Source organism: Octopus bimaculoides, chromosome 8 (genome assembly GCF_046866305.1).
Source record: "Octopus bimaculoides isolate indiv1 chromosome 8, ASM4686630v1, whole genome shotgun sequence".
NCBI lineage: Eukaryota > Metazoa > Mollusca > Cephalopoda > Octopoda > Octopodidae > Octopus > Octopus bimaculoides.
Genome location: NC_142935.1, coordinates 88,517,944 through 88,545,015, shown reverse-complemented (window position 1 = coordinate 88,545,015; position 27,072 = coordinate 88,517,944). Strand labels below are relative to the sequence as shown.

General features: G+C 37.7%; 1 protein-coding gene across 6 annotated transcripts in view; it reads left to right on the top strand.

Annotated features, from left to right (window-relative positions):
• Positions 1 to 27,072, top strand: part of LOC106880036 (intraflagellar transport protein 74 homolog) — a 108,934-nt gene that overhangs the window by 57,269 nt on the left and 24,593 nt on the right. For 2 of the 6 annotated variants that reach the window (XR_016242933.1, XM_089356775.1), the window contains exons 15-22: positions 1,566 to 1,645; positions 2,358 to 2,411; positions 4,211 to 4,285; positions 5,019 to 5,059; positions 7,888 to 7,944; positions 9,068 to 9,191; positions 16,270 to 16,433; positions 21,591 to 21,716. Coding sequence is in view for 3 of the 6 variants with exons in the window: in XM_089356775.1 (XP_089212901.1) it covers positions 1,566 to 1,645; positions 2,358 to 2,411; positions 4,211 to 4,285; positions 5,019 to 5,059; positions 7,888 to 7,944; positions 9,068 to 9,191; positions 16,270 to 16,433; positions 21,591 to 21,716 (721 nt within the window). In the remaining 3 variants the exon portion in view is untranslated. The remainder of the gene's footprint in view (positions 1 to 1,565; positions 1,646 to 2,357; positions 2,412 to 4,210; positions 4,286 to 5,018; positions 5,060 to 7,887; positions 7,945 to 9,067; positions 9,192 to 16,269; positions 16,434 to 21,590; positions 21,717 to 27,072) is intronic. The other 4 variants (XR_016242935.1, XR_016242934.1, XM_089356777.1 and 1 more) reach the window with 2 other exon arrangements.

Here is a 27,072-nt window from a genome sequence, read left to right as displayed (position 1 = left end):
ATATATATATATATATATATATATATATATATATAATATATATATATATATATATATATATATATATATATATATATTATATATATATATATATATATATATATATATATATATATATATATATATATATATATATATATATATATATATATATATATATATATATATATATATATATATATATATATATATATATATATATATATATATATATATATATATATATATATATATATATATAATATATATATATATATAATATATATATATATATAATATATATATATATATAATATATATATATATATAATATATATATAATATATATATATATATATAATATATATATATATATATAATATATATTATATATATATAATATATATATATATATAATATATATATATATATATATTATATATATATATATATTTGTTTATATATATATATACAGAGAGAGAGAATTCACAAGTGGTGTAGAAAACAAACAGATGTATTAGGGTATTTGCAAAGGGAAGTTATCCTTCCCATCGTCAATCTGACGTGATTGTCATACACTGACGAAGGGCAGATACCCAGAAACTCGAGTCCGTGCGTATCACGTCAGATCAACGATGGAAAGTATGACTTCCCTTTGCAAATACCGACAGGGCACAGAAAGTGTGTCAATAGCCAGCTGGAGGAAATGTTCTCCTGGGGCTAAAAACAACAGTAACATTCACCTTTAGGGTTTAGCCGCATTTAAGTGGCAAATATACTTCACGTATGTATATATATATATATATATATATATATATATATATATATATATTCAAAGCAGCTCGACTCAAGATTATAAGACACTGATAGAAGGCTACATGTCTCTGGAAATGGGGCAGTGACAAAGACCCAGGATGTGTGTGTGTGGGGGGGGGATAAGAGTATGATGGCAAGCAGTAGATGATGGAATTGTGAAGGTAGATTGTACTGGATATGACTGATCCACTGTAGCTTCCTGTACATTAACTTCATAATGGGCTGGGAAAGTCAATAGATGAGGGAAAATGGGAATTAATTCTTATATATTAATAGATGAGGTTTTTCGAGCGAGATCATTGCCGGTGCCCCTGGACTGGCTCATGTGCGGGCGACACATGAGATCTTTCGAGCGAGATCGTTGCCGGTGCCCCTGGGCCGGCTCTTGTGCGGGTGACACATGAGGTTTTTCGAGTGGGATCGTTGCTGGTGCCCCTGGACTGGCTCTTGTGCGGGGTGACACATGAGGTTTCTCGAGCGAGATGAGCGTGGCCGTTGCCAGTACCGCCTGACTGGCCTTCGTGCGGGTGACACGTAAAAGCACCCACTACACTCTCTGAGTGGTTGGCGTTAGGAAGGGCATCCAGCTGTAGAAACACTGCCAAATCAAATTGGAGCCTGGTGTAGCCATCTGGTTTCACCAGTCCTCAGTCAAATCGTCCAACCCATGCTAGCATGGAAAGCAGACGTTAAACGACGACGACTAGATATAGAAAGGAGGTCTTATATTTTAATACTTTGTAACTAACTTTTTGTCATTCTATTATCAGACTGAATTCTCTACACAATGACTATGAACGACAACAAGACGACCTGCAGCAACTGGAAGCTGACATTCAAGAAAGCCAGAGTAAGTCTATACCTAAGATTATACAGCTAAATATTTTACTTGAGTTTTTATTAAATGTTGTTACTTTTTTTCTTTTTTGGTTTTTATCTTTTGTTGCTAATTCTTTTATTGTAGCTTGGGAGGAGGGTCATTGTGCCAATAAAAAACACTTGCACTGGTTCTGTTTTATTTTTATTTTTTTATTATTAGTTAACCGTTTCACTAATTAACTAATTGATTACTTGATTAATCATTCAGTCATCAATCAATCAATCAATAAGCTAGATTCATCAGAGTCTTTTCATCGCTATTTGCATAGGGGACCGACAGACCTGAAGTAGCAAGAGCATGTTTTTGGTGATAAATGGTGATGAAAGAACTCTGACACATCTAGCCTGTTGACTGATTGATTGATTGAATGATTAATCAAACAATCAATTAGTCAGTTTGTTAAATGGTTAATTAGTTGACTAATAATAATAAAAGTGAAATAGAGCCAGCGCATGTGTTCATTATCGACATAATGAATCTCCAAAGATAGAACAAAATCTGTTTCAACACATGATTTCACATCAAGAATCTTACAAACCAAATATGAAAAAGAAATATTTTAAGTTCCTTTTGTTATTCTTTTTCTTAATGGACAGTGTATATGTGTGTGTATTATGTATGTATAGAGTAACTCCTTTTATATACATGTGTATATTTATATATGCATGTTTCTTTGTTTCAGGCGAAGGCTTCCTGAAATATCAAAAGCTCAAGAAAAAAGAAGCTGTTATTGATGGTAAGATACTCCTCATTACTAAGAAAATGGAATATAAAAGATATTTCTATAATATCTCCTTTCAAAAGCTATGATTTTTTTTTTCTTTTCCTCACTTTCATGATCTAAATATTGTAATTTGCATTCATTGAAGGCAGCTGAAATTATCAAAGCTATGGCTTTCTAATCTGCTCAGGTTTATCTCTCTTTGGTATCTCTTACTGAGGAAGGATAAAGAGCCAGAAATGCATCCAGGTGTCTGATAGAGGACAACACTGAGCAGATAAGATGATTTTACATCTTCTACCATAAGCAAGAATTTCTCTCCACAGTAAACTACAGTGAAAATTGCCTTTTGAAGTTAAAATATGTGATAAATATATCTGAACTAACCTAATATCATCATCATCATTTAATGTCCACCTTCCATGCTGACATGGTTGGGACAGTTTGAAAGGAGCCAGCCAGGCAAAAGCCTGCACCAGACTTCTGTAACTGTTTTGGCAGGATTTTTACAGCTGGATTGCCCTTCCTAGCACCAACCACTCAGCATAGTGGACTGTGTGTGTGTATATATATATATATATATATATATATATATATATATATATATAAAGAATAAAATGTTTTGAATGACACAACAATGCACTATAATACAAAAAAAATGGACTATAATAACTGTTGTAATTTAATTATCCATAGTCTGATGTGATATTTCGGAATAAAATTCCTTCTTCACATATCCCTAGGAATTGATGGTGTAGTGTAGTCAAATTTATTGTGAAGATAAAGTTAACTAGGACTTCAAGCCATTGGCTTGTTCAGCCTAGTTGTACAAGTTGTGTGAGAAAGAGAGAGAGAGTGGGGGTCTGTGCGCATGTGTATGTGTGCACATATATGTGCATACAGACACACAGAAAAACAGACATTCATTTGTGTGTATGTGTGTGTTGTGTATGAATATTCCATGGGTTTTTTTCCCCTGAGTGAAATGGTGGTATGATGTTTGCACTGTTTGTTGGTCAATCTGGACTTCCGAAGACTTCTAGAAAGAAAAGAAAAATATTCAAATATTTATTCCCACTTAAATGTAGACATTCTGTTAGAACAAACTTTACTGCTGTAGATACCATGAGAGAAACTCTCATATAGGCTTTTGTTGCAGAATCCACACTTGTTTGTTTATATCAGCAGTGGGGAGATAAACCTCCACCAACTCCAGCACTGAGAACATCCACATTTAAGTGGGAATAGATATTACCTCTCGGTATTAATACTGCTTCTGTTGCTAATACATAATATATGAAAAAAAATCCCTTATTTAAGAAAGAGTTAAGGACTGGCAACTGGAAGAACATCTGACCATAGAATCTGTGTCAAATATGTCCCCATTCAGCCCAAGATAACAGGGAAAAACAGGCATTAAATCAACAGATGACATAATTTTGTTAAAGCCACTGTGTCTGCTGAGCTGGGAAACTTGACTGTAGTGACTCAAAACTCCATAGGAGCCTTGTTACGACTATATATTGTGTGGTTTTGCATAAGTTTTGTTGTTTCTTGTTATTGTTTTTGTTGTTGCTTAGCTCAGGTCAGCCCTGAACAGCAGACCTATGAACAAAAACTCTTTAACCGTGACCACCTCATCTCTTATTCAAATAGAGTAATTCTAAGACTACATTATCTAATGTGTTTTTTCTCTTTTTTACAACAGTAAGATGTGATTTGAGTGATGTTTTTTTTTTATATTTCTAGTAAGTCACTTGACAAAATAGCCATTCTTATATTAGCTCATGTTTTGCTTGTTTGATAATGTCAAGCTGACTCCACAATGAATAATCAGAAAGATTTCCTTATGTTATTCACAAAAAAAGACAAAAAGTACAGCCAACAAAGTAAGTGTGAGAATTGAATATGTATGTGATCTACTAAGAATTGAAAATATGCTATTTTTTTAACCTTTCTCATTCCAACCCACCTGAAACCACCTTTGGTTTTATGATACAAAAAAAAAAGAATTTTATTTTAAAATGACCATATTGTAATTAATACATTCCACATAATTTTTTATATAGGAAAAGTGTTCAAAACCTGCTGAGATCACCTGTGCTTTTCATCTTTCTGGGTACTTTATTTTAAAGTGCCTGTCAAGTAGTAGGGTTAACTTAATCAATTATACAGATCACCCCACAAAATTGAGGCTTAGTGCCTGCATCAGAAATCGATAGCAAAGACATTCCCGCCAGTTTCACTCCAAATTTTTCTGAATTCTTGATTATTTTCAAAATTAATTGAAAACTGTCAGTTATGTGTTTCATTACAAATATGGTTCCAAAAGAGTTAATGTATGACCTAAACCTTAACCAAGTCAAAGGACTACATCATATACTGATGTCTGCATTGGCATGTTTTCTCCATAAAGACCAATTACTTTACAGGGTTTACTGAGTGCTTTTTTCATGGCACCAGCACTAGTGATGATCACCTCATAACTTCTACATCTAAGGACCTAAAGTGGCCCCTATAACTGAGGGGCACCAAAAGAGTGAGTGAGAGAGTGACAATACAGAGATGTTTTAATAATTCTTAATTCCTTTATCACAAACCTTCATTTGTATATTTTTACAGAATTTATACAAAATTTTGAACAGAATAAACAACATGAACAGGTATGAGTTTTTTTTTTGTTGTTGTTTACTTTTTTTAATGTTGAAAATCCAGTTGAATTGTTGGAGCCTCTCACTGCAATGCCTTCTTTGTAATAGGAAATAACAAACTGTTGTTTTTAACCAACACCTACCAGATTAACCTAACAAAGTTTCCTGATTGCGTCTGGCATGCAAATCATCTTTCGAAACTTTCTACCTACAGGTCCCACCTATCGTTCATCTCTTGGTTCAGTAGCTGCCTATCTGACTTCATCATCACAGCATATGATGTTGATAGAGTTCCCCACGGTTTGAATTTGTCCCCTCCTCTCTTCTTTCTATAAATCGTTGATCTACTTATCACCATATCCTGCACCACTTTTATGCAGACTACATGACCCTTCATTCTTCCTTAACTTACAACTATGCATCATCCACACACAACCTAGACACCATACAACAAACCTACTTTGATTTTATCCCCAGAGACCTTGAGAAAGTCTTTCAGTGGATCCATACCAACTTTATTTCATTTAACAGCAAAAAAACTCAAGCACTATTTCCCGTCAAGAAACATGATCACATCTTGCCTCCTCTAAACATGAACTGCACTCAATTAGAGACCTTGTAATCACACCAAATGCTGAGCCTTATTACCAGGGATCTTTCCTAGCAAAAGCACATCCTTAACATAGCTAGGATCACATCCCAAAGATTGGCTCTTCTCTCTAGAGCCAGCAAATATTTCAACTCCTAACAACTGCTGACACTTTACAAGGCTCAAGTAATGTTTATTATGAAATACTGCTCCCACATCTAGGACATTGCTGCTACTATGCACACAAATATTCTGGGCCGCATCCAGGGAAGGACCACTTAATTAATTGGTATTCAATCACTAACAGATGTACTCTAGCCTCTGGTCCACAGGTGTGGTGTCTCGCCTTTCTGTCTTTTCTATTGCTACTATAATGGCCACTGTTCCTCAGAATTTGCTGATGTTGTACCTTCACCACTCATGCACTCCTAAGGCCCTGCTCTTTCTTGCTTTCATCACTCTTGCTGCCTCCAACTCCCTCAGCCCCACACTAACCATTATATCTAATCCTTTGTCCTCAAAACATCAGTCCTCTGGAACCTTCTCTCTACTCATGTCTTTCTTATAGTTGTTGACCTGTAACAGTCAAAATAGAGCATCAATGGCATTGAGCTTCCTGATCTCAGAAAGCCTGCAAACTTCTTCCAAACTCAATTATTAAGAAACAGGAAGAAAACTTGAACAATACTGAAAAGATTTACAAGCTTGGGACCATTCCCACCATGCTATTTCAGGTCAGCTATAAAGAGAAAATGGTGCATGAGCACAGTCCTTGCTCTCCTCATGTAGTAGCATAAATTTTGGAAGGGACATGTTCCAATGGTCACCCTGTCAGTCTGTTGCCAACTCCTTCTGTGTGGTAGCTTAGGCATGCCATGGCTTTTGTTGCACAGACATGCACTCAGGTTGTGCCACCTGCAACAATTTCTAGAAGGTGAATGTGTGTGGGTTCCATTTGTGAGCTATGCCTTTCCGCAGCTGCCATCCTGGGTAAAGGATAGGCTGAGTTGCTCATTGTCCTCTATAAATCGGGATGTTCCACTTTAGCTATATACAGAGGATTAGTAGCAGGGAAGTGTGATGTCCTCGAGAATACCCTAGGCATCAAAAAAGACAAACTGGCAAGTCTTTTCAAGAGGAATTTCTGGTCGGGGACTATTATGGGTAATTTCCATATGTCTTTGGCCTGGCAGTGCTACTAGAGTGGGGAAGGGGGCGCTACCGGTTCAAGATAAACTCTACAGGCATGGATGTGCTGTCAGACAAGCTTTCCAAGGCGCTAGCAGAACAACAAAACCATTCTGCATGCATTCGTTCAGTGTCCAGGTATTGCTGATATATGGAGTTATGTTGAACAGTTGCTGTCGTTTGTGGGATGGATCTCTCTCTCAGCCAAGTTCATAATGCTGATTGCCCTGCCGCCCTCCTTTAATCGGGCAGGCCAGGCAGTTTTTCTTTGCCTGGTGGCTGTGGCGAAAGAGGTTGTCTGGTCGACAAGGCTGAAAGGAATGAGGACAGAAACATTCCTGTTTAATAAAGCTCTGATTGACTTTTTCAAGTTTCACTTGAAAAGGAAAGTGAGGATGGAGAGGGAGGTGTTGTCCTTGAGTGAATTTATCAAAAGGTAAGTGTAAGTTTTGAAAATGGCAAGAGTGGATGGTACCACTTTCAGTGTAGACCTGTGAGTCGGAAGAAAGGGATTTGGAGAGGGCACTTGTCCTTAGTATTCAGGGTGATCTTGGATGGTGGGGTTCCTCGATTATCACTGGAGGCCCTCCTGTATCAGGAGGACCCCATCACTATCACTTTTTTCTTTTCTTCTTCTAGTGCCATATACTATGTACACTTCCCTTCTTTTAATGTATACTTTTTCTTTTCCCTTATATGTAAACCCCCACACTTTATGTTTGTCTCTGTATTGTCCCCCTCAACCTTCACCTTGGTGGCAAATAAAAGAAATCATCATCATCATCATCATCATCATTATTATTATTATTATTATTATTATTATTCAGTAGTTTTATTTTTATAACGTGCTTTCACTTCACTACCGAGCACAGCTCTGTGTGCCTTGGGTATGTGCTGTGGTTTGCTGTGATGCTCTTATGGTTACTGTATTGAAAATGTTTTGCGTAGGATGTGTGCAGTGCCCAGTAGTGCAATTTTCTGCATGTTATATATATTTGTAAGTCCTGGTGTTTTTGTTATTATTATTATTATTATTATTATTATTATTATTATTACGTTCTAGTCAGCAATTAACAGAGCCCAGGTGAACATTGTTAATTTATTGGAAAAGATCAGCCAGGTAAGTTTATAGAAATATTCTTGTTTGTAATTTGCCATAAATTTTATTGTATTTACATTAAAAGCTTACGTTCTTTTTACATCAAAACATAGAACTTGTTACTACTACTACTACTTGAAGCACCATACTATCTTGGCAGTATATATTCAAAAATTATTATTATATTTACTTTAGAAATCATAATATCATTTAAAAACTGATAAACGTTCAATAGGGCCCTAAACAAAATTCTTTGGTTTATGAAGTTAGTTCCATTTATGTTACTTGTTCAAATCCCACAAAAGTCAACTTACTTTTTATACTTCCGGGGTCAGTAAAATAAGAGCTAGTATTAAAATTCATTAGGTCTTTTATACCATTCCTTCTGATCTCATAGTTGTATGTATGTATGTATGTATGTGTGTGTGTGTGTGGATATGTTAGTCTCCTTGTCTAGACATTACATAATAGTTGTAAGCAGGTGTTATTGCCATACAAGTGGTATCATTTGTATCCAGTCATTCATGAAATCATGTCTGGTCATGCGGAAATATTTCTTTACTTGGAAACAGGCGAGATGAGAATTAGTTACAAGAAGCGAAATCATGATGGCACCTGTGCCCAGCGTCGCCTTCCTGGCACGTGTAAAGATATTCGAGTGAGATCATTGCCAGTGCCACTGGACTGGCTCCTGTGCAGGTGGCACGTAAAATGCCCCATTTCGAGCGTGGCTGTTGCCAGTACCGCCTGACTGGCCTTTGTGCTGGTGGCACGTAAAAAGCACCCACTACACTCTCAGAGTGGTTGGCGTTAGGAAGGGCATCCAGCTGTAGAAACTCTGCCAGATCAGATTGGAGCCTGGTGCAGCCTTCTGGCTTGCTAGTCCTCAGTCAAATCGTCCAACCCATGCTAGCATGGAAAGTGGACGTTAAACGATGATGATGATGATGATGATGAACGGCATCTAGTCAAAAAAAAATCTGCCTCTACAAATTCTGTCTGACACATGAATGCTGGAAAAATGATCATTAAAAGAATGCTGCAGCTGATGATGATGCTGATGATGTTGGCTATTACTAGGCATGCTGAAATATAATTTTGGTCTTGATTTTAATTGTTCTTTTATTTTTCATTTGGGTTCCAGAATATCAACCGATCTTCCTTCAATTTACCTTCCGGGGATCAATTAGAAAACATGAAAGAAAACCTGAACTACAAGGAGGGGGAGTTGAAAAATTCTGAGAGTACTGTGACAAATATATCGGCTGGTAATGGAAGTTTATTTTATCTATTTCTCAAATTCTTACTGTAATGTTGTTCTGTAGACTTATTCGACCTGTGTCCACATGGAAACATGCACTAAATAAATGTGGAAATGATAAAGACCATGATGTTGTTGTTTAGCCCTAGGCCAGTCCAGTCCAAGCAGACCTATGAGTAAAAGCATTCCTGCTATTATCTTTGCTATTTTGTATATCTACCATTAAGCTTTTTGATACACCCTCCTTTTTTAAAGACTTTACAGATGTGTTTGTGTGTGTGTGTATATATATATATATATATATATTGGGTTGGCAACTAAGTTCCCGCCGTTTTATTAAATTTTGGAATTTATTGCGTTTTTAAATTTTGGAATTTTATTTTTGTCGAGAATTCTATTTTTGAATCATTTTGGAATCTATTTTATTTTTTTCTAGTTAATTTTAGTTAATTTTTGTTTATTTTCAGATCATTAAAATGCAATGTCAAGTTAAGAAAAATTAGCATTTTCGACACCTTCTTTTTGCTTTTAATCAAGGTTCTAAGGTCACAAAAGCTGCTCGTGACATTTGTGCTGTGTATGGAGAGGGTGCCATAGCTGGAAGAACCGCTCGTGATTGGTATGCCAAGTTCAAAAATGGAAATTTTGACCTTAAAGACGCACCTCATTCTGGCTGTCCAGTTGAGTTCAATGAAGAGCGATTAAACCAACTTTTGCACGAAAATTCTCGTCATACGACAAGGGAACTGGCAGAGAAAATGGAATGCTCCCACACTGCTACAGAGAAGCATCTTTACTCGTTGGGAAAGGTTCAGAAGTATGGAGCATGGGTTCTGCATGCTTTAAGTGACACCAACAAAAATCACCGAGCCACATCTCCACTGGTTTGCTTGCTCGTCACCGCTCAACTCATGGACACAAGCAACAATTTTTTTACCGAATCGTTACTGGCAATGAAAAACGGTGCCTGTATATCAATATGAAGCAGCGTAAGGAATGGTTTAGCCCCGGTAAACAAGCGATACTGTACATGAAACAAGATCATCTGCGTAAAACGATGTTGTGCATATGGTGGGACTGAGAAGGGATTATCCATTACGAATTGCTTGAACGGAACCAAACGGTCAACACGGAACTCTATGTTCAACAGATGGAACAACTCAACACAGCTATTCAAGAGAAAAGGCCTAATCGTCAGCATGGAGTTCTTCTGCTGCACAACGCCCGCCCTCATATCACCAATATGACCATGGAAGCCATTCAAACGCATGGCTGGGGAGTGCTGCCACACCCACCGTACTCTCCTGATTTGGCACCATCAGATTTCCACCTTTTTCAATCTCTTTAAAATGCTATGTGTGGAGTTTCGTTCAATACTAATGCAGAATTGAGAGCTTGGTTTGATCAATTTTTCAAGTCAAAATCGGGTGATTTCTACCAACGAGGTATTGAAAATCTTGTTGAACATTGGGAAGAAGTTGTAAACAACAAGGGTGAATACATTATAGTATGCGTATATACTATTGTAATTTTATTTTATTTTGAATGCAGCATATATTTTATTTTATTTGATTTGATTTTAATGTGTTAATTCGAATATAATTAATTATTTACAATATGTATTTTGAGCCCATTTTTCTATTTAAGGTTTTCTTCGTTACTTTTAAAATAGGATGAATCTATATTAAATTCATTTGTTTTGTTCATTGAGCATCCATGACCGTTATTTGAAACGACCAATCAAACAGATTTATGTGTTTCAAATTTTATATTATTTTTGATTGCATTGTCATTCCTTTCCCATTTCTAACAAAACTGTCTGATGAACGGGAACGTGAAACTCCGAGTAACAGTCTTTTGTTATATTTCTGCTGCTTTTAAATAAAGTATCATCATCATCATCATCATCGTTTAACGTCCGCTTTCCATGCTAGCATGGGTTGGACGATTTGACTGAGGACTGGTGAAACCGGATGGCAACACCCACTGTCCATGTTCTCTCTTATATTCACCTTATACTTATTCCTTGAAAGTTTGTTTTAGCCCCTTTGCTACTTTCCTCTTATCTCCATCAGCCATGTATCTCCTCTATAGCAAGAGACTTGTGCTTGTCCCTCTATCATACTTTAGACTTTCAATACCTGGAATACAGCCTCCCACTTTCACCTTCATCTCTCAAATACTTCTTAGGTGGGAGCTTTTCCATTTCCTTCCCGGTTACATGGCAATCACATTAGTACTGGTTGCTTTACCTAAAAAAAAAGCACCCAGTAGACTCTGTAAAGTGGTTGGCATTAGAAAGAGCATCAAATTGTAGAAATCATGCCAAAGATGACATTAGAGCTCAAAGCAGACCTGCAGCTTGCTAGTTGCTGTCAAACCATCCAACTCATGCCAGCATGGAAAACGAATGTTAAACGATGATGTTGATGCATAAATATCTACATATGTATGTGAAAACATATTATTTGTAGTTTTCACGTACATATATGGATATTTATTTAACAGATGGCCCTGCTCAGTATGTAGAAAAGGAGTAGGTAGTAACTCTATAAGATGTACCCGGTGCAAGCTATGGACACATAAGAGGTGCAGCAACATCAAAGGCAGGTTAACTAGCAAGTTAGTTTTTGTTTGTGGCAGATGTTCAGGTGCAATAAAGACTGCAAACAAACAGGAAACAACTTCTATCTCATTCCAGGGTGAAAAACTAGAGGTAGTCGATAGCTTCCGCTATCTGGGCGACCAAGTTAGTAGTGGGGGTGGGTGCGCTGAAAGTGTAGCTGCTAGAATAAGAATAGCCTGGGCAAAGTTTAGAGAGCTCTTACCCCTGCTGGCGACAAAGGGACTCTCACTCAGAGTAAAAGGCAGACTGTATGACGCATGCGTACGAACAACCATGCTACATGGCAGTGAAACATGGGCTGTAACTGCTGAGGACATACGTAAGCTCGCAAGGAATGAAGCCAGTATGCTCCGTTGGATGTGTAATGTCAATGTGAATACCCGTCAGAGTGTAAGTATCTTGAGAGAAAAGCTGAACATTAGAAGCATCAGTTGTGGCGTGCAAGAGAGACGATTGCGCTGGTATGGACATGTGGTGAGAATGGAGGAGGATAGCTGCGTGAAAAAGTGCCACACCCTAACAGTTGAGGGAACCCGTGGAAGAGGTAGGCCCAGGAAGACCTGGGCTGAGGTGGTGAGGTAAGACCTTCGTACATTGGGCCTCACCGAGGCGATGACTACGGACCGAGACCTTTGGAAATGGGCTGTGCGTGAGAAGACCCGGCAAGCCAAGTAAGATCGTTGCCAGTGCCCCTGGACTGGTTCTTGTGCGGGTGGCACATGAGATGCACCATTTTGAGCGTGGCCGTTGCCAGTACCGCCTGACTGGCTCCTGTAGGATTTTCGAGCGAGATCGTTGCCAGTGCCCCTGGACTGGCTTGTGCGGGTGGCACATAAAAGACACCATTTCGAGCGTGGCCGTTTTCGTGCGGGTGACACGTAAAAGCACCCACTACACTCTCTGAGTGGTTGGCGTTAGGAAGGGCATCCAGCTGTAGAAACTCTGCCAAATCAGACTGGAGCCTGGTGTTGCCATCCGGTTTCACCAGTCCTCAGTCAAATCGTCCAACCCATGCTAGCATGGAAAGCGGACGTTAAACGATGATGATGATGATGATGAACCTAAAGGCAAATTTATAGACGTCACTAAAGTGACAGAGGGTACTACGTAGTACCAGTATTACTAGAAATAAGAGTCAACACAACTCAATAGCCACAGAAGCACTACCATAATGACTGACAAGGGAGACAAGCTCCCTAGCGGACATAGCCAAATCACCAGTGACTTTGAATTTTGATGCAGAGCATCTTAATTCTCATCAGTGGCTCTTACCACACCTAGGGTTAAACTCAACACACCTTGTCAGCTTATAAGAAATCCGTTGAACTCATACACTGATTTCAAAAACATAAAAGTGAAAACTACAGATATATATATATGTGAACATGTATATATACATACATACATGCATGCATTCATGCATACATACATACATACATCAATCAATAAAATACCAGTCCGTTATTGTAGATTGCTAGAATTGTTTGATATTGGATGGGATGCTTTGTTATATGTGTTCTGGCTTCACTAATACCAAGTTTTATTGGTCATTTGTCTTGGAGAACATTGATGGCATGGAGAATAAAGGCTTGCTTGTGGATATTTGCAGGCCTTCCATGAAGGATTAGTTGCCCTTCCTTTAACATCACTACCTGCTAGTAGATACAGTGAGAGAGGCTATACTAAATTAATGAACATATTTTCTTCCTCATCCATAAACATTGGTAACTGGCTGTTTTTGAATCATTAGGGCATGGATACATTGAAACTCCGACGTCTGGCAGCTGACTTGGCAGACGCCCATAAAATTATTAACCATCTTGCTAACAATAACTCTGAGCACCTTTTCAAATTCCACGTGTCTAACACCTGTGGACATGTTTACAAAGTCAGAAAACAGCACAGCTCCCATAACTTTCGGAAACATTTCTTCACGCTGAGAGTTGCTGAAGTATGGAACAAACTGCCAGCATCAATTGTTAGTTGTCGGAGCACTGCATCCTTCAAAACTTCCATACTTTCTGAGATTCGCCAACGCTACACCTGATTTTCTCCCCTCCATACACACGCAAGCATGTATCTGACTCATACACTATTCACTTTCCAGACATTTGTCCAATACTGCATATGCTTTATATGCACTTTTGACAAGTTGTAGTGCACCTGAGCACTGTATACAATAATTTCATTATATATAAATAATAAGAGAATCATCAATCACAATTAATTAGTAAGTGATAGAACTGTGCTAACTCAAACTTAGTACATGTATTATATTGTGTTATTGACCATTCAGTGTATCTGATGAGTCTGTAGTATGTTAGCCAATAAATTTGATGCTTAATTATACTAGCCAATATAATACATAAGGTGGTGAGCTAACAAAACCATTAGCAAACCAGACAAAATGCTTAGCAGCATTTTGTCCTGCTATATGTTCATCATCATCATCATCATCATCGTTTAACCTCTGCTTTCTATGTTAGAATGGGTTGGACGATTTGACTGAGGACTGGTGAACCGGATGGTTACACCAGGCTCCAATCTGATTTGGCAGAGTTTCTACAGCTGCATGCCCTTCCTAACGCCAACCACTCCGAGAGTGTAGTGAGTGCTTTTACGTGCCACCGGCACGAAGGCCAGTCAGGTGGTACTGGCAACGGCCATGCTCAAAATGGTGTATTTTACGTGCCACCTGCACAGGAGCCAATCCAGCGGCACTGGCACGATCTTGCTCGAATGTCTTTACACATGCCACCAGCACAAGTGCCAGGAAGGCGACGCTGAGCACAGGTGCCATCACGATTTCGCTTTCGCTTGCCCCAACAGGTCTTCACAAGCCGAGTTTCGTGTCCAATGAAGGAGGCGATGTTGGCATGGGTGCCAGTCGTCGAATTTAGTTCGATTTCGATTCCGATTTCACTTGCCTCAACAGGTCTTCACAAGTGGAGTTTTGTGTCCAATGAAGGAAAGGTACACATAAGTGGGCTGGCTAAAGTTCAATTTCATACTTTCAGGGTTGATAAAATAAGTACCAGTTGGGTACTGGGGTTGATATAATCAACTCACACTCTTCTATGAAATTGCTGGCCTTGTGTAAAATTTGAAACCAATATAGTACATTAGTTTTTGACATTTAAATATTACTAATTGATATGTATATTCCTTAAGAGTTTGCTCTAGACCCTTTGCCACTTTCCTCTTATCTCCTTCAGCCATGTATCTCCTCTATAGCAAGAGACTTGTGCTTGTCTCTCTATCACACTTCAGCCTTTCAACACCTGAAATACAGCCACCCACTTCCACCTTCATCTCTCAAATACTTCTTCTTATGTGGGAGCTTTTTCCATTTGTGTGTAGTAAGTGTGCGTGTTTGTGTACCTTTTTTTTTTTTTTTTGTCAAAATTCTTTCTATGAGGAAGAAGCTGGTTCATAACAAAGAAATAAGGCTCTATCACTGGATTACAACAACTATAAGTGTTACCTATTAAACTTCAGAAAAAACTTGCAAATCTTTATTGTTCCACTTATAGACAGTATCTGTAAATTGCATGTTAACCAGTCTATTTCATGTGACTGAGAATCTTAGCTTTTGCCAGATTATCACTTATACATTTACTAACATAACCAAACGTCCCAATAATTATTGGTATAAATGTGAATTTAGAATCAGGTTAGAGTATGAATGTGTGTATATATGTATGCATGTATGTATATTTATGTGTGTATGAATCTCATGTATATATGTATGTAATATATATAGGTAAGTGTGTGTGTGTGTGTGTGTGTTGTATGTACATATGCATGTATGCATATATGTTTGTTCATTTGTTCACTATCTGGGATCAAATCACTCCAGGGATCAGTTGTCGTCAGTACCAATAATATTCTAGAGAATGATTCAGTCAACTTTACCATATATTCCACAGGGAATATAGCATGGCTTACACTGCTGTGAGTTCTTGAATATTCCCTGTGGAAATATAACTTGGTTAATACTGTTGCAAGATCTTGATTCAAAGTTGAAAACCAAAACTTATTTGCTTGTATTCTATATAATTAGTTGATTGTCTTAAAGTCCTTTAGTGAGAAGGAGCCAAAATCTCTTATGTGTTTATCGTGTTTGAGAAGGGTAGTTTATTTGTGCATAACTTGTTGATTCTTTCCTTACCATATTTCTGTTGAGATACTCTGTCCTTGTTTTGATTAATTTTGAAGATAATGATGAATTTAGTAAAATAATTTTCTTATTATAAAGCTGATGTGTAGAATAAAGTAACATGAAATTTTGATGGAAAGTTTGAATTTAGATCACTTTAAAACAGGACGTTTATATCATAGACCAGGAGCAGTCGCAAGCAGGTTGTTATCAAAAGTGTTTTAAATAACTTGTGTAAAAAGCCATAACAGGTAAACTTTTTCCCTTGAAATTCTAATTTTAATCTTGGAATATTTCCAGAAAATCAGAAACTTCAAGAAGATCTTCAGAAAGTAGAACTACTTGAGAGTAAAACTCATCGAGAAATTTCTATTTTGAAAGAGAAAATTGCTAAAATGGCTGATGAACTTATGACATATCGAGATATGAGGGGTTTGAAAGACAAATCTGAATGTAGAAAACAAGTGAGTCTTCTTTTATTGAACTTCCTGCAGTTGTGTGTGTGTATGTGTATGAGCGCACATGCATTTGTGTGTGTTTGTGCATGTGTTTATGTGTTACTGTATGCATTAGTGCATATGTGTTTGTACTTGTCTGTGTCTGATGTGTGCATATGTGTTTGTCTGTGTCTGTGTATGTTACCGTATGTATCTGTGTGTTTCTGTACACATACTTTCTGCAGTGTATTTGTCTGTTTTTATATGTTTATTTGTACCGCTAAGAGTGGAGGAAAAGTGGATGTGTTAGGTGCCATTGGTTAATTAGGTTACATTTTGTAAATAGTTCAGAAACGTAGTGTATTGGTCAGTAAGCTTTTGCCGGTCAGCTGAACAGCTTTCTTTTGGATATGATGTTGGATATTTGCAGAGGAGCTGCACTGCCTCAGATATTTGAGTAGTACTGTAATACAGGTCTAGGTTTGTTGTATGTGTGTGTAACAGCAGTACTGTAATGTGGGTGTAGGTTGTTTGTGTGTGCAACAGCTGCACTATTCCAGATATGTGAACAGTTCTATATCATGGGCCTACACTGTTTATGTGTGTATCAAAAGTATTGTCCTAGTCAAAAGTACTCTAATGTGGGTCTTTCATTGATATTTGTTAGCTGGTCATCAATTGATGAGGGCTGAAGTATTTTCTGGCCCTATCCAACCCATACCAGCATGGAAGGTGAACATCAAACAGAAGCGAAGATGAAACTTAATCTTATGAGTCAGTTTTGATAGTGTTCAATACATGGTTTCACTGTTGTGAGGGAGGTCTGATGTTTTTTGTTGTTGTGTTGGGGGAGTCTGTTTCCTTGATATGTGTTGTCAGTGTTCCTTGGAGTGGTTGAGACAAGGTTGGGATATCTCTGGTGAAAGATATTTCTGAGTCTTTTGTAAGGGGCCGTGAAATGTGAGGTGACGAGAATTAGTCTTTAGCACATCACACGGTTGATACAACAAAAAGAAATTGAATAATACATATAATGTGCCAGTGGGAAAAAGAGTGAGACGCAACTGAGTAGAATTTTTAAGAGGAAATTTATTGATATGTTAACATGTGTGACTGTGTGTGCATCATATATACAGAATAATAGACAGGCCGTCATGAGAACAAAGTGTATGTGTGTATAGGCATAGATGTATGCGTATGCGTTAAGTACATATAAGAATAGCAGTAAGAAGACAGCGACAGAGTTTATAATGAGAAGTTAGACGAATGTTCATAGACACAAGAATGAGAAATGCCAGTCTGTAGTCAATTATACACAATAATTGAAATACTGTATCAAGAAGTTGCAGCCATGATGTGGAGCCGGTTGCTGTACGTGTCATACATGAATTTGTGGCTGTAATGCTGCTGCCTGGGTCATTTGGTACAGGAGTTCTCACAGGTTGTATATTCGCTGTTGATCCATGGTGAAGTAATTCACAAACAGTGCAGTTGTTAGAATCTGTGCAAGTTGCAGCAGACGTAAAGAATATGGACCCCTTTCGTTTTTTTGTTTTTTTTTACAGAATCCCCCATTTTCGAGTATGGAGATTCTGATTCTGCAAAAGATATGGAATTCCAAAATTTTAATACCTCCCCTCCCCACAAATTCTTCAATTTTCACTTTTACCAGAAATTTTTTTTTGTGTGTGAAATATGGAGATTACGATTCTAAAACAAAATTTCTGTAAAAAGTGAAAATTAAAGAACTTGGGTGGAGGGAGGGAGGAATTAAAATTTTAAAATGCCATTTCTTTTGCAGAATCAGAATCTCCATACTCGAAAATGGGGGATTCTGTAAAAAAAACAAAATAACGAAAGGGGGTGCAGTCCGCATTCTTTACATCCACCCAAGTTGCTTATTGTGCTGTGTTCATAGAGAGATGATATCGACGACGTTAAGAAGATGAGGGTGGTGACGAAGACAGAGATTGCCATAATGTTGTTGGACAGGTGTTGTCATCTGGCGTTGTCACCGAAACTGGCTGTGTCTTGTGTGGTCAGTGGCTAGACCTTAAATGGTCTGGGGCCAAAGACCTCGAGACGAGGAGTAGCTGAGTTTTTATAAGGAGTTATAGGCTCAAACTGGGTTGAGAACAAGCTGACTCACGTGATCTTATTTAGGAACTCCGATTGGTTATATGCTGCGAATTGGTGCGACAAAGTAAGAGACAAATTGCACCAATTCCAACCAATCAGAGTAGTGGACACAATGGGGTCCAAATAGCAGCCAAAGGCTAGCTGTTATCTGCTACATTCGAATGCATATATATATAATAAAGGAGTGAGGAATTTCACTAGAGAGTACGCTACACTTTGTTCTACACATAAAGGCAATGCAGATCTGTCATGAGATGTTTAAGTTGCATGTGCATATCACCTGTGTTGAAAGAGGAAGTGAAGGATAATGTTACATATAGGAGTATCTTCAGTACAAAAGAGGATAGATAGTTGATGCCCAAAAGGAAAAATGTAGAAGACATAGTTGAACGTTAAGGTGCAGTAAAAGCACCCGTGTGGCATCACATAAAAACGCCTGTGTAGCACCACGTAATAATACCTGTGCAGCACCACATAAAAGCACCTGTGCAGTGCCATGTAAAAGCACCTAGCATGCTCTGTAAGTGGTTGGCATTAGAAAGAGCATCCAGCCATAGAAACCATGCCAAATCACACTGGAATCTGGTGCAGCTCCTCAGTTTGTCAGCTCTGGTCAAACCGTCCATCCCCTGCCAACATGGACAATGGATGTTAAATGATGATGATGATATATATGTGTCTGTGTGTGTGTGTAAACCTACACAGTAAATATACAGACATGGTAGATTTAATTACTTCTGTGTAGATTGAGAAAAATGGTGAATAATCTTGATCAATTTTCAAATTTTATTGGATTCTTATTAGAGATATCTATATCACTTAACCAACCCAGAGAAATAAGCAGTAGGTCTCTTTATATACACAACAAATCCATCCTGTAGTTCCAGAGAACTTGTGCTATTAATTTGCATACTGAAAATGTGTGTGTGTGTGTGTGTGTGTGTGTGTGTGTGTGTGTGCATTATGCATCATCATCACTTGACATCCATTTTCCATGTTGGTATGAGGAAGATAGTTTGACAGAATTCAGTGTGTCAGAAGATCATGTCTTCCTCCATTGTCTCATTTTTTTTTTGCATGATTTTTTCAGCTAGATGCCCTTCCTAACAGCAACCACTTTACAGTGTGCACCAGGTGCAGTATTTCATGCCACCCGCTCTATAGAGATTACCATGCCATCAAGAAGCTTAAAGAGCCCTCTCAATCCCTGTGCTGTCACTGCTCAAAATCAGTTACCAATCACTTACAAAGTTTACTCGATGCCTTTCTTGGCACCAGCATTGTTGGTGCGGGGTTGCCTTACAACTTGAAAAGTGAAACAGAGCACCTCATGATGGATGGAAGGTGTTTCTTATTGTGAGAGATGGTAATGCAGAGAATAACAGGAAAACAGTGTTCTGGTGGGAGTAGTGAAGACATGGGAGATGTCGGGGAGTTATGTCAGGAATTAACGTGAAAGAGAGATGGAGACAATGTGCTAATGAAGTTTGGTTGAGTAGGTGGACCCACTGGTGGAGTAGGTCAGTCTAATTGCCACAACAGCTTGAGTTACACCATTAATCAGGGTCCAAGAGAGTTCTTTGTGAACTTCTGGGTTTATTGTTGAGAAAGGGTGGTAGGGGAGAGACTAAGAGTCAGTAGTAGAGGAGAGGCTAATAGGAGGTAAAAGTAAAAAGTAGTGTCAAGGAATTTAGTGAGCAAGAGTTAGAGAGTGATAGGACAGAGGGGAGAGTCGAGGTGAGGATGCAGTGCTATTCCTTATTATAAACATGGGTGAGTTGAGTGATGCGTGAAGTATAAAGGAAAGATAAGATGGAAGAGGGCAACAGGAAAGAAAGAGGGGAAAGTAGCACCTGGGGATTAGTGAGAAAAAAACCAGTGATAAGAGTGGTGGTAAGGGAGAAGAGTTGTGTAGGAGGAGATGCAGTGCTCCCCTAAATTATATTTAGGTGGGTTGAATGGTGTAAGAAGTGATAGGATGATGATGAGGGGTCAGGACATATCCTCAAAGTGTCATGCATGTTTATATTGTTTATGCATGTACATGTAAGTATATACAGGTGTGTGTGTGCGTGCATGCATGTGTGTTCATAGCAGTTATATCAGGGGAGAGCCATTCTTGCCATTTACACATAGCTATTAAATTCACTTTAAATTTAATGTAGTGCCAAAATTTTCTCTATATATATATCTTTCACTATTATCCACACTAAAGTGACTGCCAGCACCCTTGCACTACCACTATTATATCTATCAACTGTTTCTAATCCTATTTGAGTTACTTTCCTTAGCATAATACAAGAAGCAAGTTAATTTAAATTGACTTTCATCATATGGCATCAATCATCAGTCATTCATCATTAGTCATTTTCATTTTCCATTTTTCTGTTTTTGTTTGTTTACAACATTATATATATTATTGTCATCAGTGAAACTTTTTCTCTCTTTTTCCCTTTTCTTTCTTTCTTTATTTAATTTTTTTAAATCATTTTACCCTCCTCTTTCTGTTTGCTATATTTAGAGTGTAAATTATATTTGAATTGCTTCAGTTTCAATATACTACCTCAGATCAAGGTGCTTGCTAGACAAACACCACTCTGAGATGTGTATTCATAAATTTAAACATGTTTCTATCCCTCTGTCACACTCTAACCTCTCATCATCTGGCACAAGGCCACCTCCTCTTCTGCTCCTCCTCTCAAAGGGCCTTTGTCTTGCAAGTTACTTGGTGAGCCTTCCAGTGCTGGTGCATCTAGTCCACACTGTAAAGTGGTTGGTGTTTGGAAGGGCATCCAGATGTAAAAACCATGCCAAAACAGGCCTCACTAGTTTTGGTGCCACGTAAAAGCACTCAATCCACTCTGTAAGGTTACTGGTGTTCAGAAGAGCATCCAACCTTAAAACCCCTGCCAAAACAGACAGCGAAGCTTGATGCAGCCTTCTGCTTCGCAGTCCCTTGTCAACCCGTCCAACCCATGCCAACGTGGACGTTAAATGATGATGATGTTTCTAATTTATGTATTTTATTTACTTGATTCCTTGTAGAAATTACTCCAAGACAAAGCTGTGCTAAAGATGAGGACCAACCAACTCCGACAACTGGTAGAAGAACTCAAGGCAGTATTTAATCAGCAGACAGCTGAATTGGCTGATAATGAAACTTATACACAGGTAATGAATGTCTTTACACACTCAGCTTATAGGTTAGGTTCTGATTTACCTTTAGGAAGGCCATATTGGTTTGTAACTTTTGCACAAAGTGGTGATTTTGACAGATGAAGATAGAATCTACTCTAGTATATGATTGGGATGTATTTCATGAACTTGAAAGGACGTTGGGTGAAATCAATTCCAGCAGGATTTAGATTGATGGATAAAATTAATTTCTAATTAATTTATAACTTTAGCCCAACATATAATTATTGGTTGAGAGTTGATTGACCCCAGTACATGATTTTGTTTTTACTGAGAGTAATGATGCAGATTTGACCATGGCAGAATATATCTTAAGTGATAATGTTGATTCCCAATTTTGGCAGCTGGGATCAAATGGAGAGGAAAATACAATCAGTGGTATCGACCTCAGTATATGGCTGGTATTTATTTTATTAAACACCATATTGATCAATACCAGAGTCAACCTAATCAAGATAACCTCATCATCATCATCGTTGTCATCGTTTTGACATCCACTTTTCCATGCTTGCATGGGTCAGAAGAAATTCATAGAAGTAAATTTCCTATGGCCAGATGCCCTTCCTGTTGCCAACTTTCACCTATTTCCAAGCAAGTAATATTTCCCCATAAGTGAACATGCTTTCACAAAAGACGAGAAATGAGGATCTCTGAATGGTAGTAGCATTCATTCATAACTATCCTGTAATGCCAAGACAAGGAGACACAAACACACATGTATACAAACATATATATATATATATGTGTGTGTTTATATATATTATATATCATCATCATTTAACTTCTGCTTTCCATGCTAACATCGGTTGGATGGTTTGACAGGAGCTAGCCAACTGGAGAGCTGCCCTGACTCCGTGTCTGTTTTGGCATGTTTTCTATTGGTGGATGCCCTTCCTAATACCAACCACTTTACAGAGTGTACTAGGCACTTTTACACAGCACTACTACATGGTGCTGGCACCCCACGAGCCCACTAAATTAAGATCACTCAGTTGATTTGTATGCATATATATATATATATATATATATATATTAGAAATATAATATTTCTAAATCTCAGAGAGATTTAAGCAGTCATCTTCTGAGTTACTTACTTGGTAGACTTGACTACTTCCAATCTCACATGGTGATGTAACATGTAAAAGAAAGAGACATTGAAGTGAAGTGCATGTCTAGATGACTAACATCATTTTTTTCTTTAGCTTTATTTCCTGAGTTCGTATAGGTGCAAGCATGACCATGCGGTTAAGAAGTTTGCTACTCAACCATGTTGTTTCAGGTTCAGTCCACAGTATAACACTGTGCCTTCTACTATAGACCTAACCAGAGTTTTATAATTCCATATATATATATATATATATATATATATATATATATATTATTCATTAAAATACAGAGATGCCTATAATAGGACATCTAACCCGCTAGAAAGAGCAGCAAAAAACTCTATACCACAAAAATAGGGATAATTTCGAAAGAGAATGAAAAATAAAAACTTTTACCAGTCTATACTCTGTACCATGGTTTCAAGCGGGTTAGATGTCCTATTATAGGCATCTCTGTATTTTAATGAATAATATATATATAGTCTACTGACTAATTTTTATTCTCGCTGAACTACTGGCGGTAAATTAAATTTCTGAAATTTTTTTGCTGCCCTATGATTTCTTAATGATAATATATTTTTTGGCTAATTTCTGAAAGAAAATCGGCATTTATTTTATATTTACTGCCGATAAGTTAAAGCGCACATGCGCGGTATAATTTGAAAAATTAAGTGTGTAAACGCGGGTCGTATTTCCCTATGACTCGTGTTTACTCGCTTGTTCGTGGTACTCTGCTGAAGAAAGTTGCCCAAGTAAGATTTATTATTATCTTGCTAAATAACTTGAAACCATGGTACAGAGTATAGGCTGGTAAAAGTTTTTATTTTTCATTCTCTTTCGAAATTATCCCTATTTTTGTGGTATAGAGTTTTTTGCTGCTCTTTCTAGCGGGTTAGATGTCCTATTATAGGCATCTCTGTATTTTAATGAATAATATATATATATATATATATATATATGGAATTATAAAACTCTGGTTAGGTCTATAGTAGAAGGCACAGTGTTATACTGTGGACTGAACCTGAAACAACATGGTTGAGTAGCAAACTTCTTAACCGCATGGTCATGCTTGCACCTATACGAACTCAGGAAATAAAGCTAAAGAAAGAAATGATGTTAGTCATCTAGACATGCACTTCACTTCAATGTCTCTTTCTTTTACATGTTACATCACCATGTGAGATTGGAAGTAGTCAAGTCTACCAAGTAAGTAACTCAGAAGATGACTGTTTCTATGTCACAGTCATTACATCTATCAGTGGCTAAGACAACTTCCCTTCCAGTTCATGTTGTTGTAAATAGATAACACTAGATCACTGGTTCTCAGCCATTTTTTGCCTATGGACCCTTTTGATTCCAATTTTTACTCAGATGGATCCTCATAGCCATTTGATGTTTAAAAATCCCATTATACTTTTATAATTAAATATTATAAGGAACTGTATCAAAGAATTGTTAGAATACCCCAAGTTGAGAAGCCCTGCACTAGATGGTGTAATTCATCATTGCCATATTAGTTTACAGTGCAGTGATGAATTAACACATCTCATGGGTACAACTTGAGATAGGGAATGGTCATTTGGACAATCTCACTATCCTTAGATGTACAATATGGAAACAAAAGCTCTAGTTGTACCATACAACCTAATACTCATATCACAGGCATACACACATGCATACATAAATAGGCACAGGTATAGTTGTGTACCTAAGAAGCTTTCCTTCCATCCCTCTAGTCTTGGGTTCAGTCCCACTGCACAACACCTGGGACAAATGTTTTCTACTATTGCCCAAAGCCAACCAAAGCCTTGTGAGTGGACTTGGTAGGTGGAAACCGAAAGAAGCCCATTGTACGTGTGTGTGTGTGTGTGTACCCTTATCTTGATATCATGTGATGGTTGTAAATGAGTGTCATTATGATTTAAGTGATGTTCATTTGAAGACTTCCATGAGAAAAGATGTCTGGCCATGATCGTAGTATTACCTTGTTCAGAAACAGATGAGGGCTTGTGACAGGAAGGGCATCTGATCGTAGAAAATATGTCTTAAGAAATTCTGTTTGACTTGTGCAAGCATGGAAAAATCAACATCAAATGAAGATGACAATGCTAACAAATACACACAAATATATGATATACTCATATATATTAACCCTTTAGCATTTAAACCGGCTATATCCGGCCAAAAGTATTCTGCCTATTCTATGTTCAAACTGGCGAGATCTGGTCTCTCACACCAACCCTACAATATGGTTTTAAAAATTAACAGCTACCTCATCAAAATCTCATAGCTACGAGATAATGCTTGATTAGTTCAAACCAATGTGGATAAAAAAGCATTAATTATGGCAGAATAATGTGATCACTAAAGGGTTAATATTTCAGTGAATTTTTATGTAAGTCTCTGTGTGACTGTATGTGTTAGTTTTGTTTCATCATCATTGTCTGTATATCAATAATGTGAGAGTGTATGCACATATGTGTGTACGTGAGAGTGTATGCACATATGTGTGTACGTGAGAGTATGCAGTTGTGTGATATTGTGTCTATGTGTTTATCTGTATATTTCCTACCATCATTAAACTATATCAGTTTCCACGAAACTGATATAGTTTGATGATATACACTCTGTTATGTAGTTTGACTGAAAAAGAATGTAGCGTGTTTATATGCAAAATTAGTAATGACATGGTGCTTTAATTAACAAATGTATGTAGGATGTTAATTGTAACAGTGGGATTGGCCTGTGTGAGAGTGGTGTGGAATTGTCAATTTGGTACTAATTATAACAGTCTAGAATGGCCTTGTTGAAACATAGCTTACTTTGCATTGGTGTGAATGTGTCATGAAGGCACAATTTCAATCCTCACATCGTAACTATCAAGAATAGTGATAACAAAACTATAACAAGGTTTATCAACAGCAAATTTTTGCAGGGATGACATAAGTTTCCTGGTAAATGTTGTCATAAAATGTTTGTCTATAAGCATTTATCTAAAATTAAGGCTGCATAGTTAAAATGCGTGCTTCCCAACCATGTAGTTCAGTCTTTTTGAGTTCAGTCTTACTGCATGGCACCTTCAACAAGTGGCTTTTACTATAGTCCCAGGCCAACAAAAGCTTCATAAGTGGATTTGGTAGATAGAAACTGGAAGAAACCAATAGTATATATGTGCATGTGTGTGTGTTTATGTATGCATGCCTCTTCATCCAACCCATACAAGTATATAAATGTGGATAGTAAAACAATAAAACACACACAAACACACACACACTCACATATACATACATACAAAGTGGTATCAAAAAGTTCCTGGACTAGTTCTGTAGCATGCCAACAGATGGCAGCACAAAGGTGTGTGTGCATTGAGAGCTAGCAGTGACCTTCATGAGACAGTGTACTGAGTGACATCACTGTATTTACTTTGCAAGTTGTGAAATTTGTGTCTTTGTGATTGCATGTATGCTGTAGTCTGCGATTTTGTCATGGACAGGAACAAAAAGCCAATGTGAAATTTTATGTTAAACTTAGGAAGTCTGCTACAGAGACATTGAGCATGCTTCAACAAGCTTATGGCAATGAGGCAATGGGTCGTATACAATGGTTCAAATGGCACAGGCACTTCAAAAGCTGAACATCCCTGGAAGATAAATGATCTGGAAGACCTGCCATGAGTGTCACCTCCAGAAATGCGGTATTATACATCAAGAGTTTGTGCCCCAGTGCCAAACTGTCAGTTGAATGTTCTACTGCAAAGTTTTGAAGTGTTTGAGGGAGGACATTCAGCAAAAGCAACAGGATCTGTGGAGCGTGAAGAATTGGATTCTTTACAAAGACAATGTACCCTGTCACCAACTCATGAGTTTCGTACCAAAAGCAACATGGTATCGCCTCTGCACCCACCCTATTTGCCAGATTTAGCACCTGTGGACTTCCATTTCTTCCCCAAGATAAAAATGCAATTCCACGGTCACTGTTCTCGAGATCCAGAGCTGTTCTCAAGAACACCATTCTCGAGATCCAGAGCAAATTGCAGAAGGACCTTGGCTTGCTTACGAATAACAGAACACTGCGACTGGTGTATTGCTGTACAAGGTGACTATTTTAAAGGAGATGATGTTAAAATTTAGGTAAATGAGTTATTTCTTATTAAACATAACTAGTCCGGGAACTTTTTGATACCACCTTGTACATACAATAGCTTTCTTTCAGTTTCTGTCTATCAA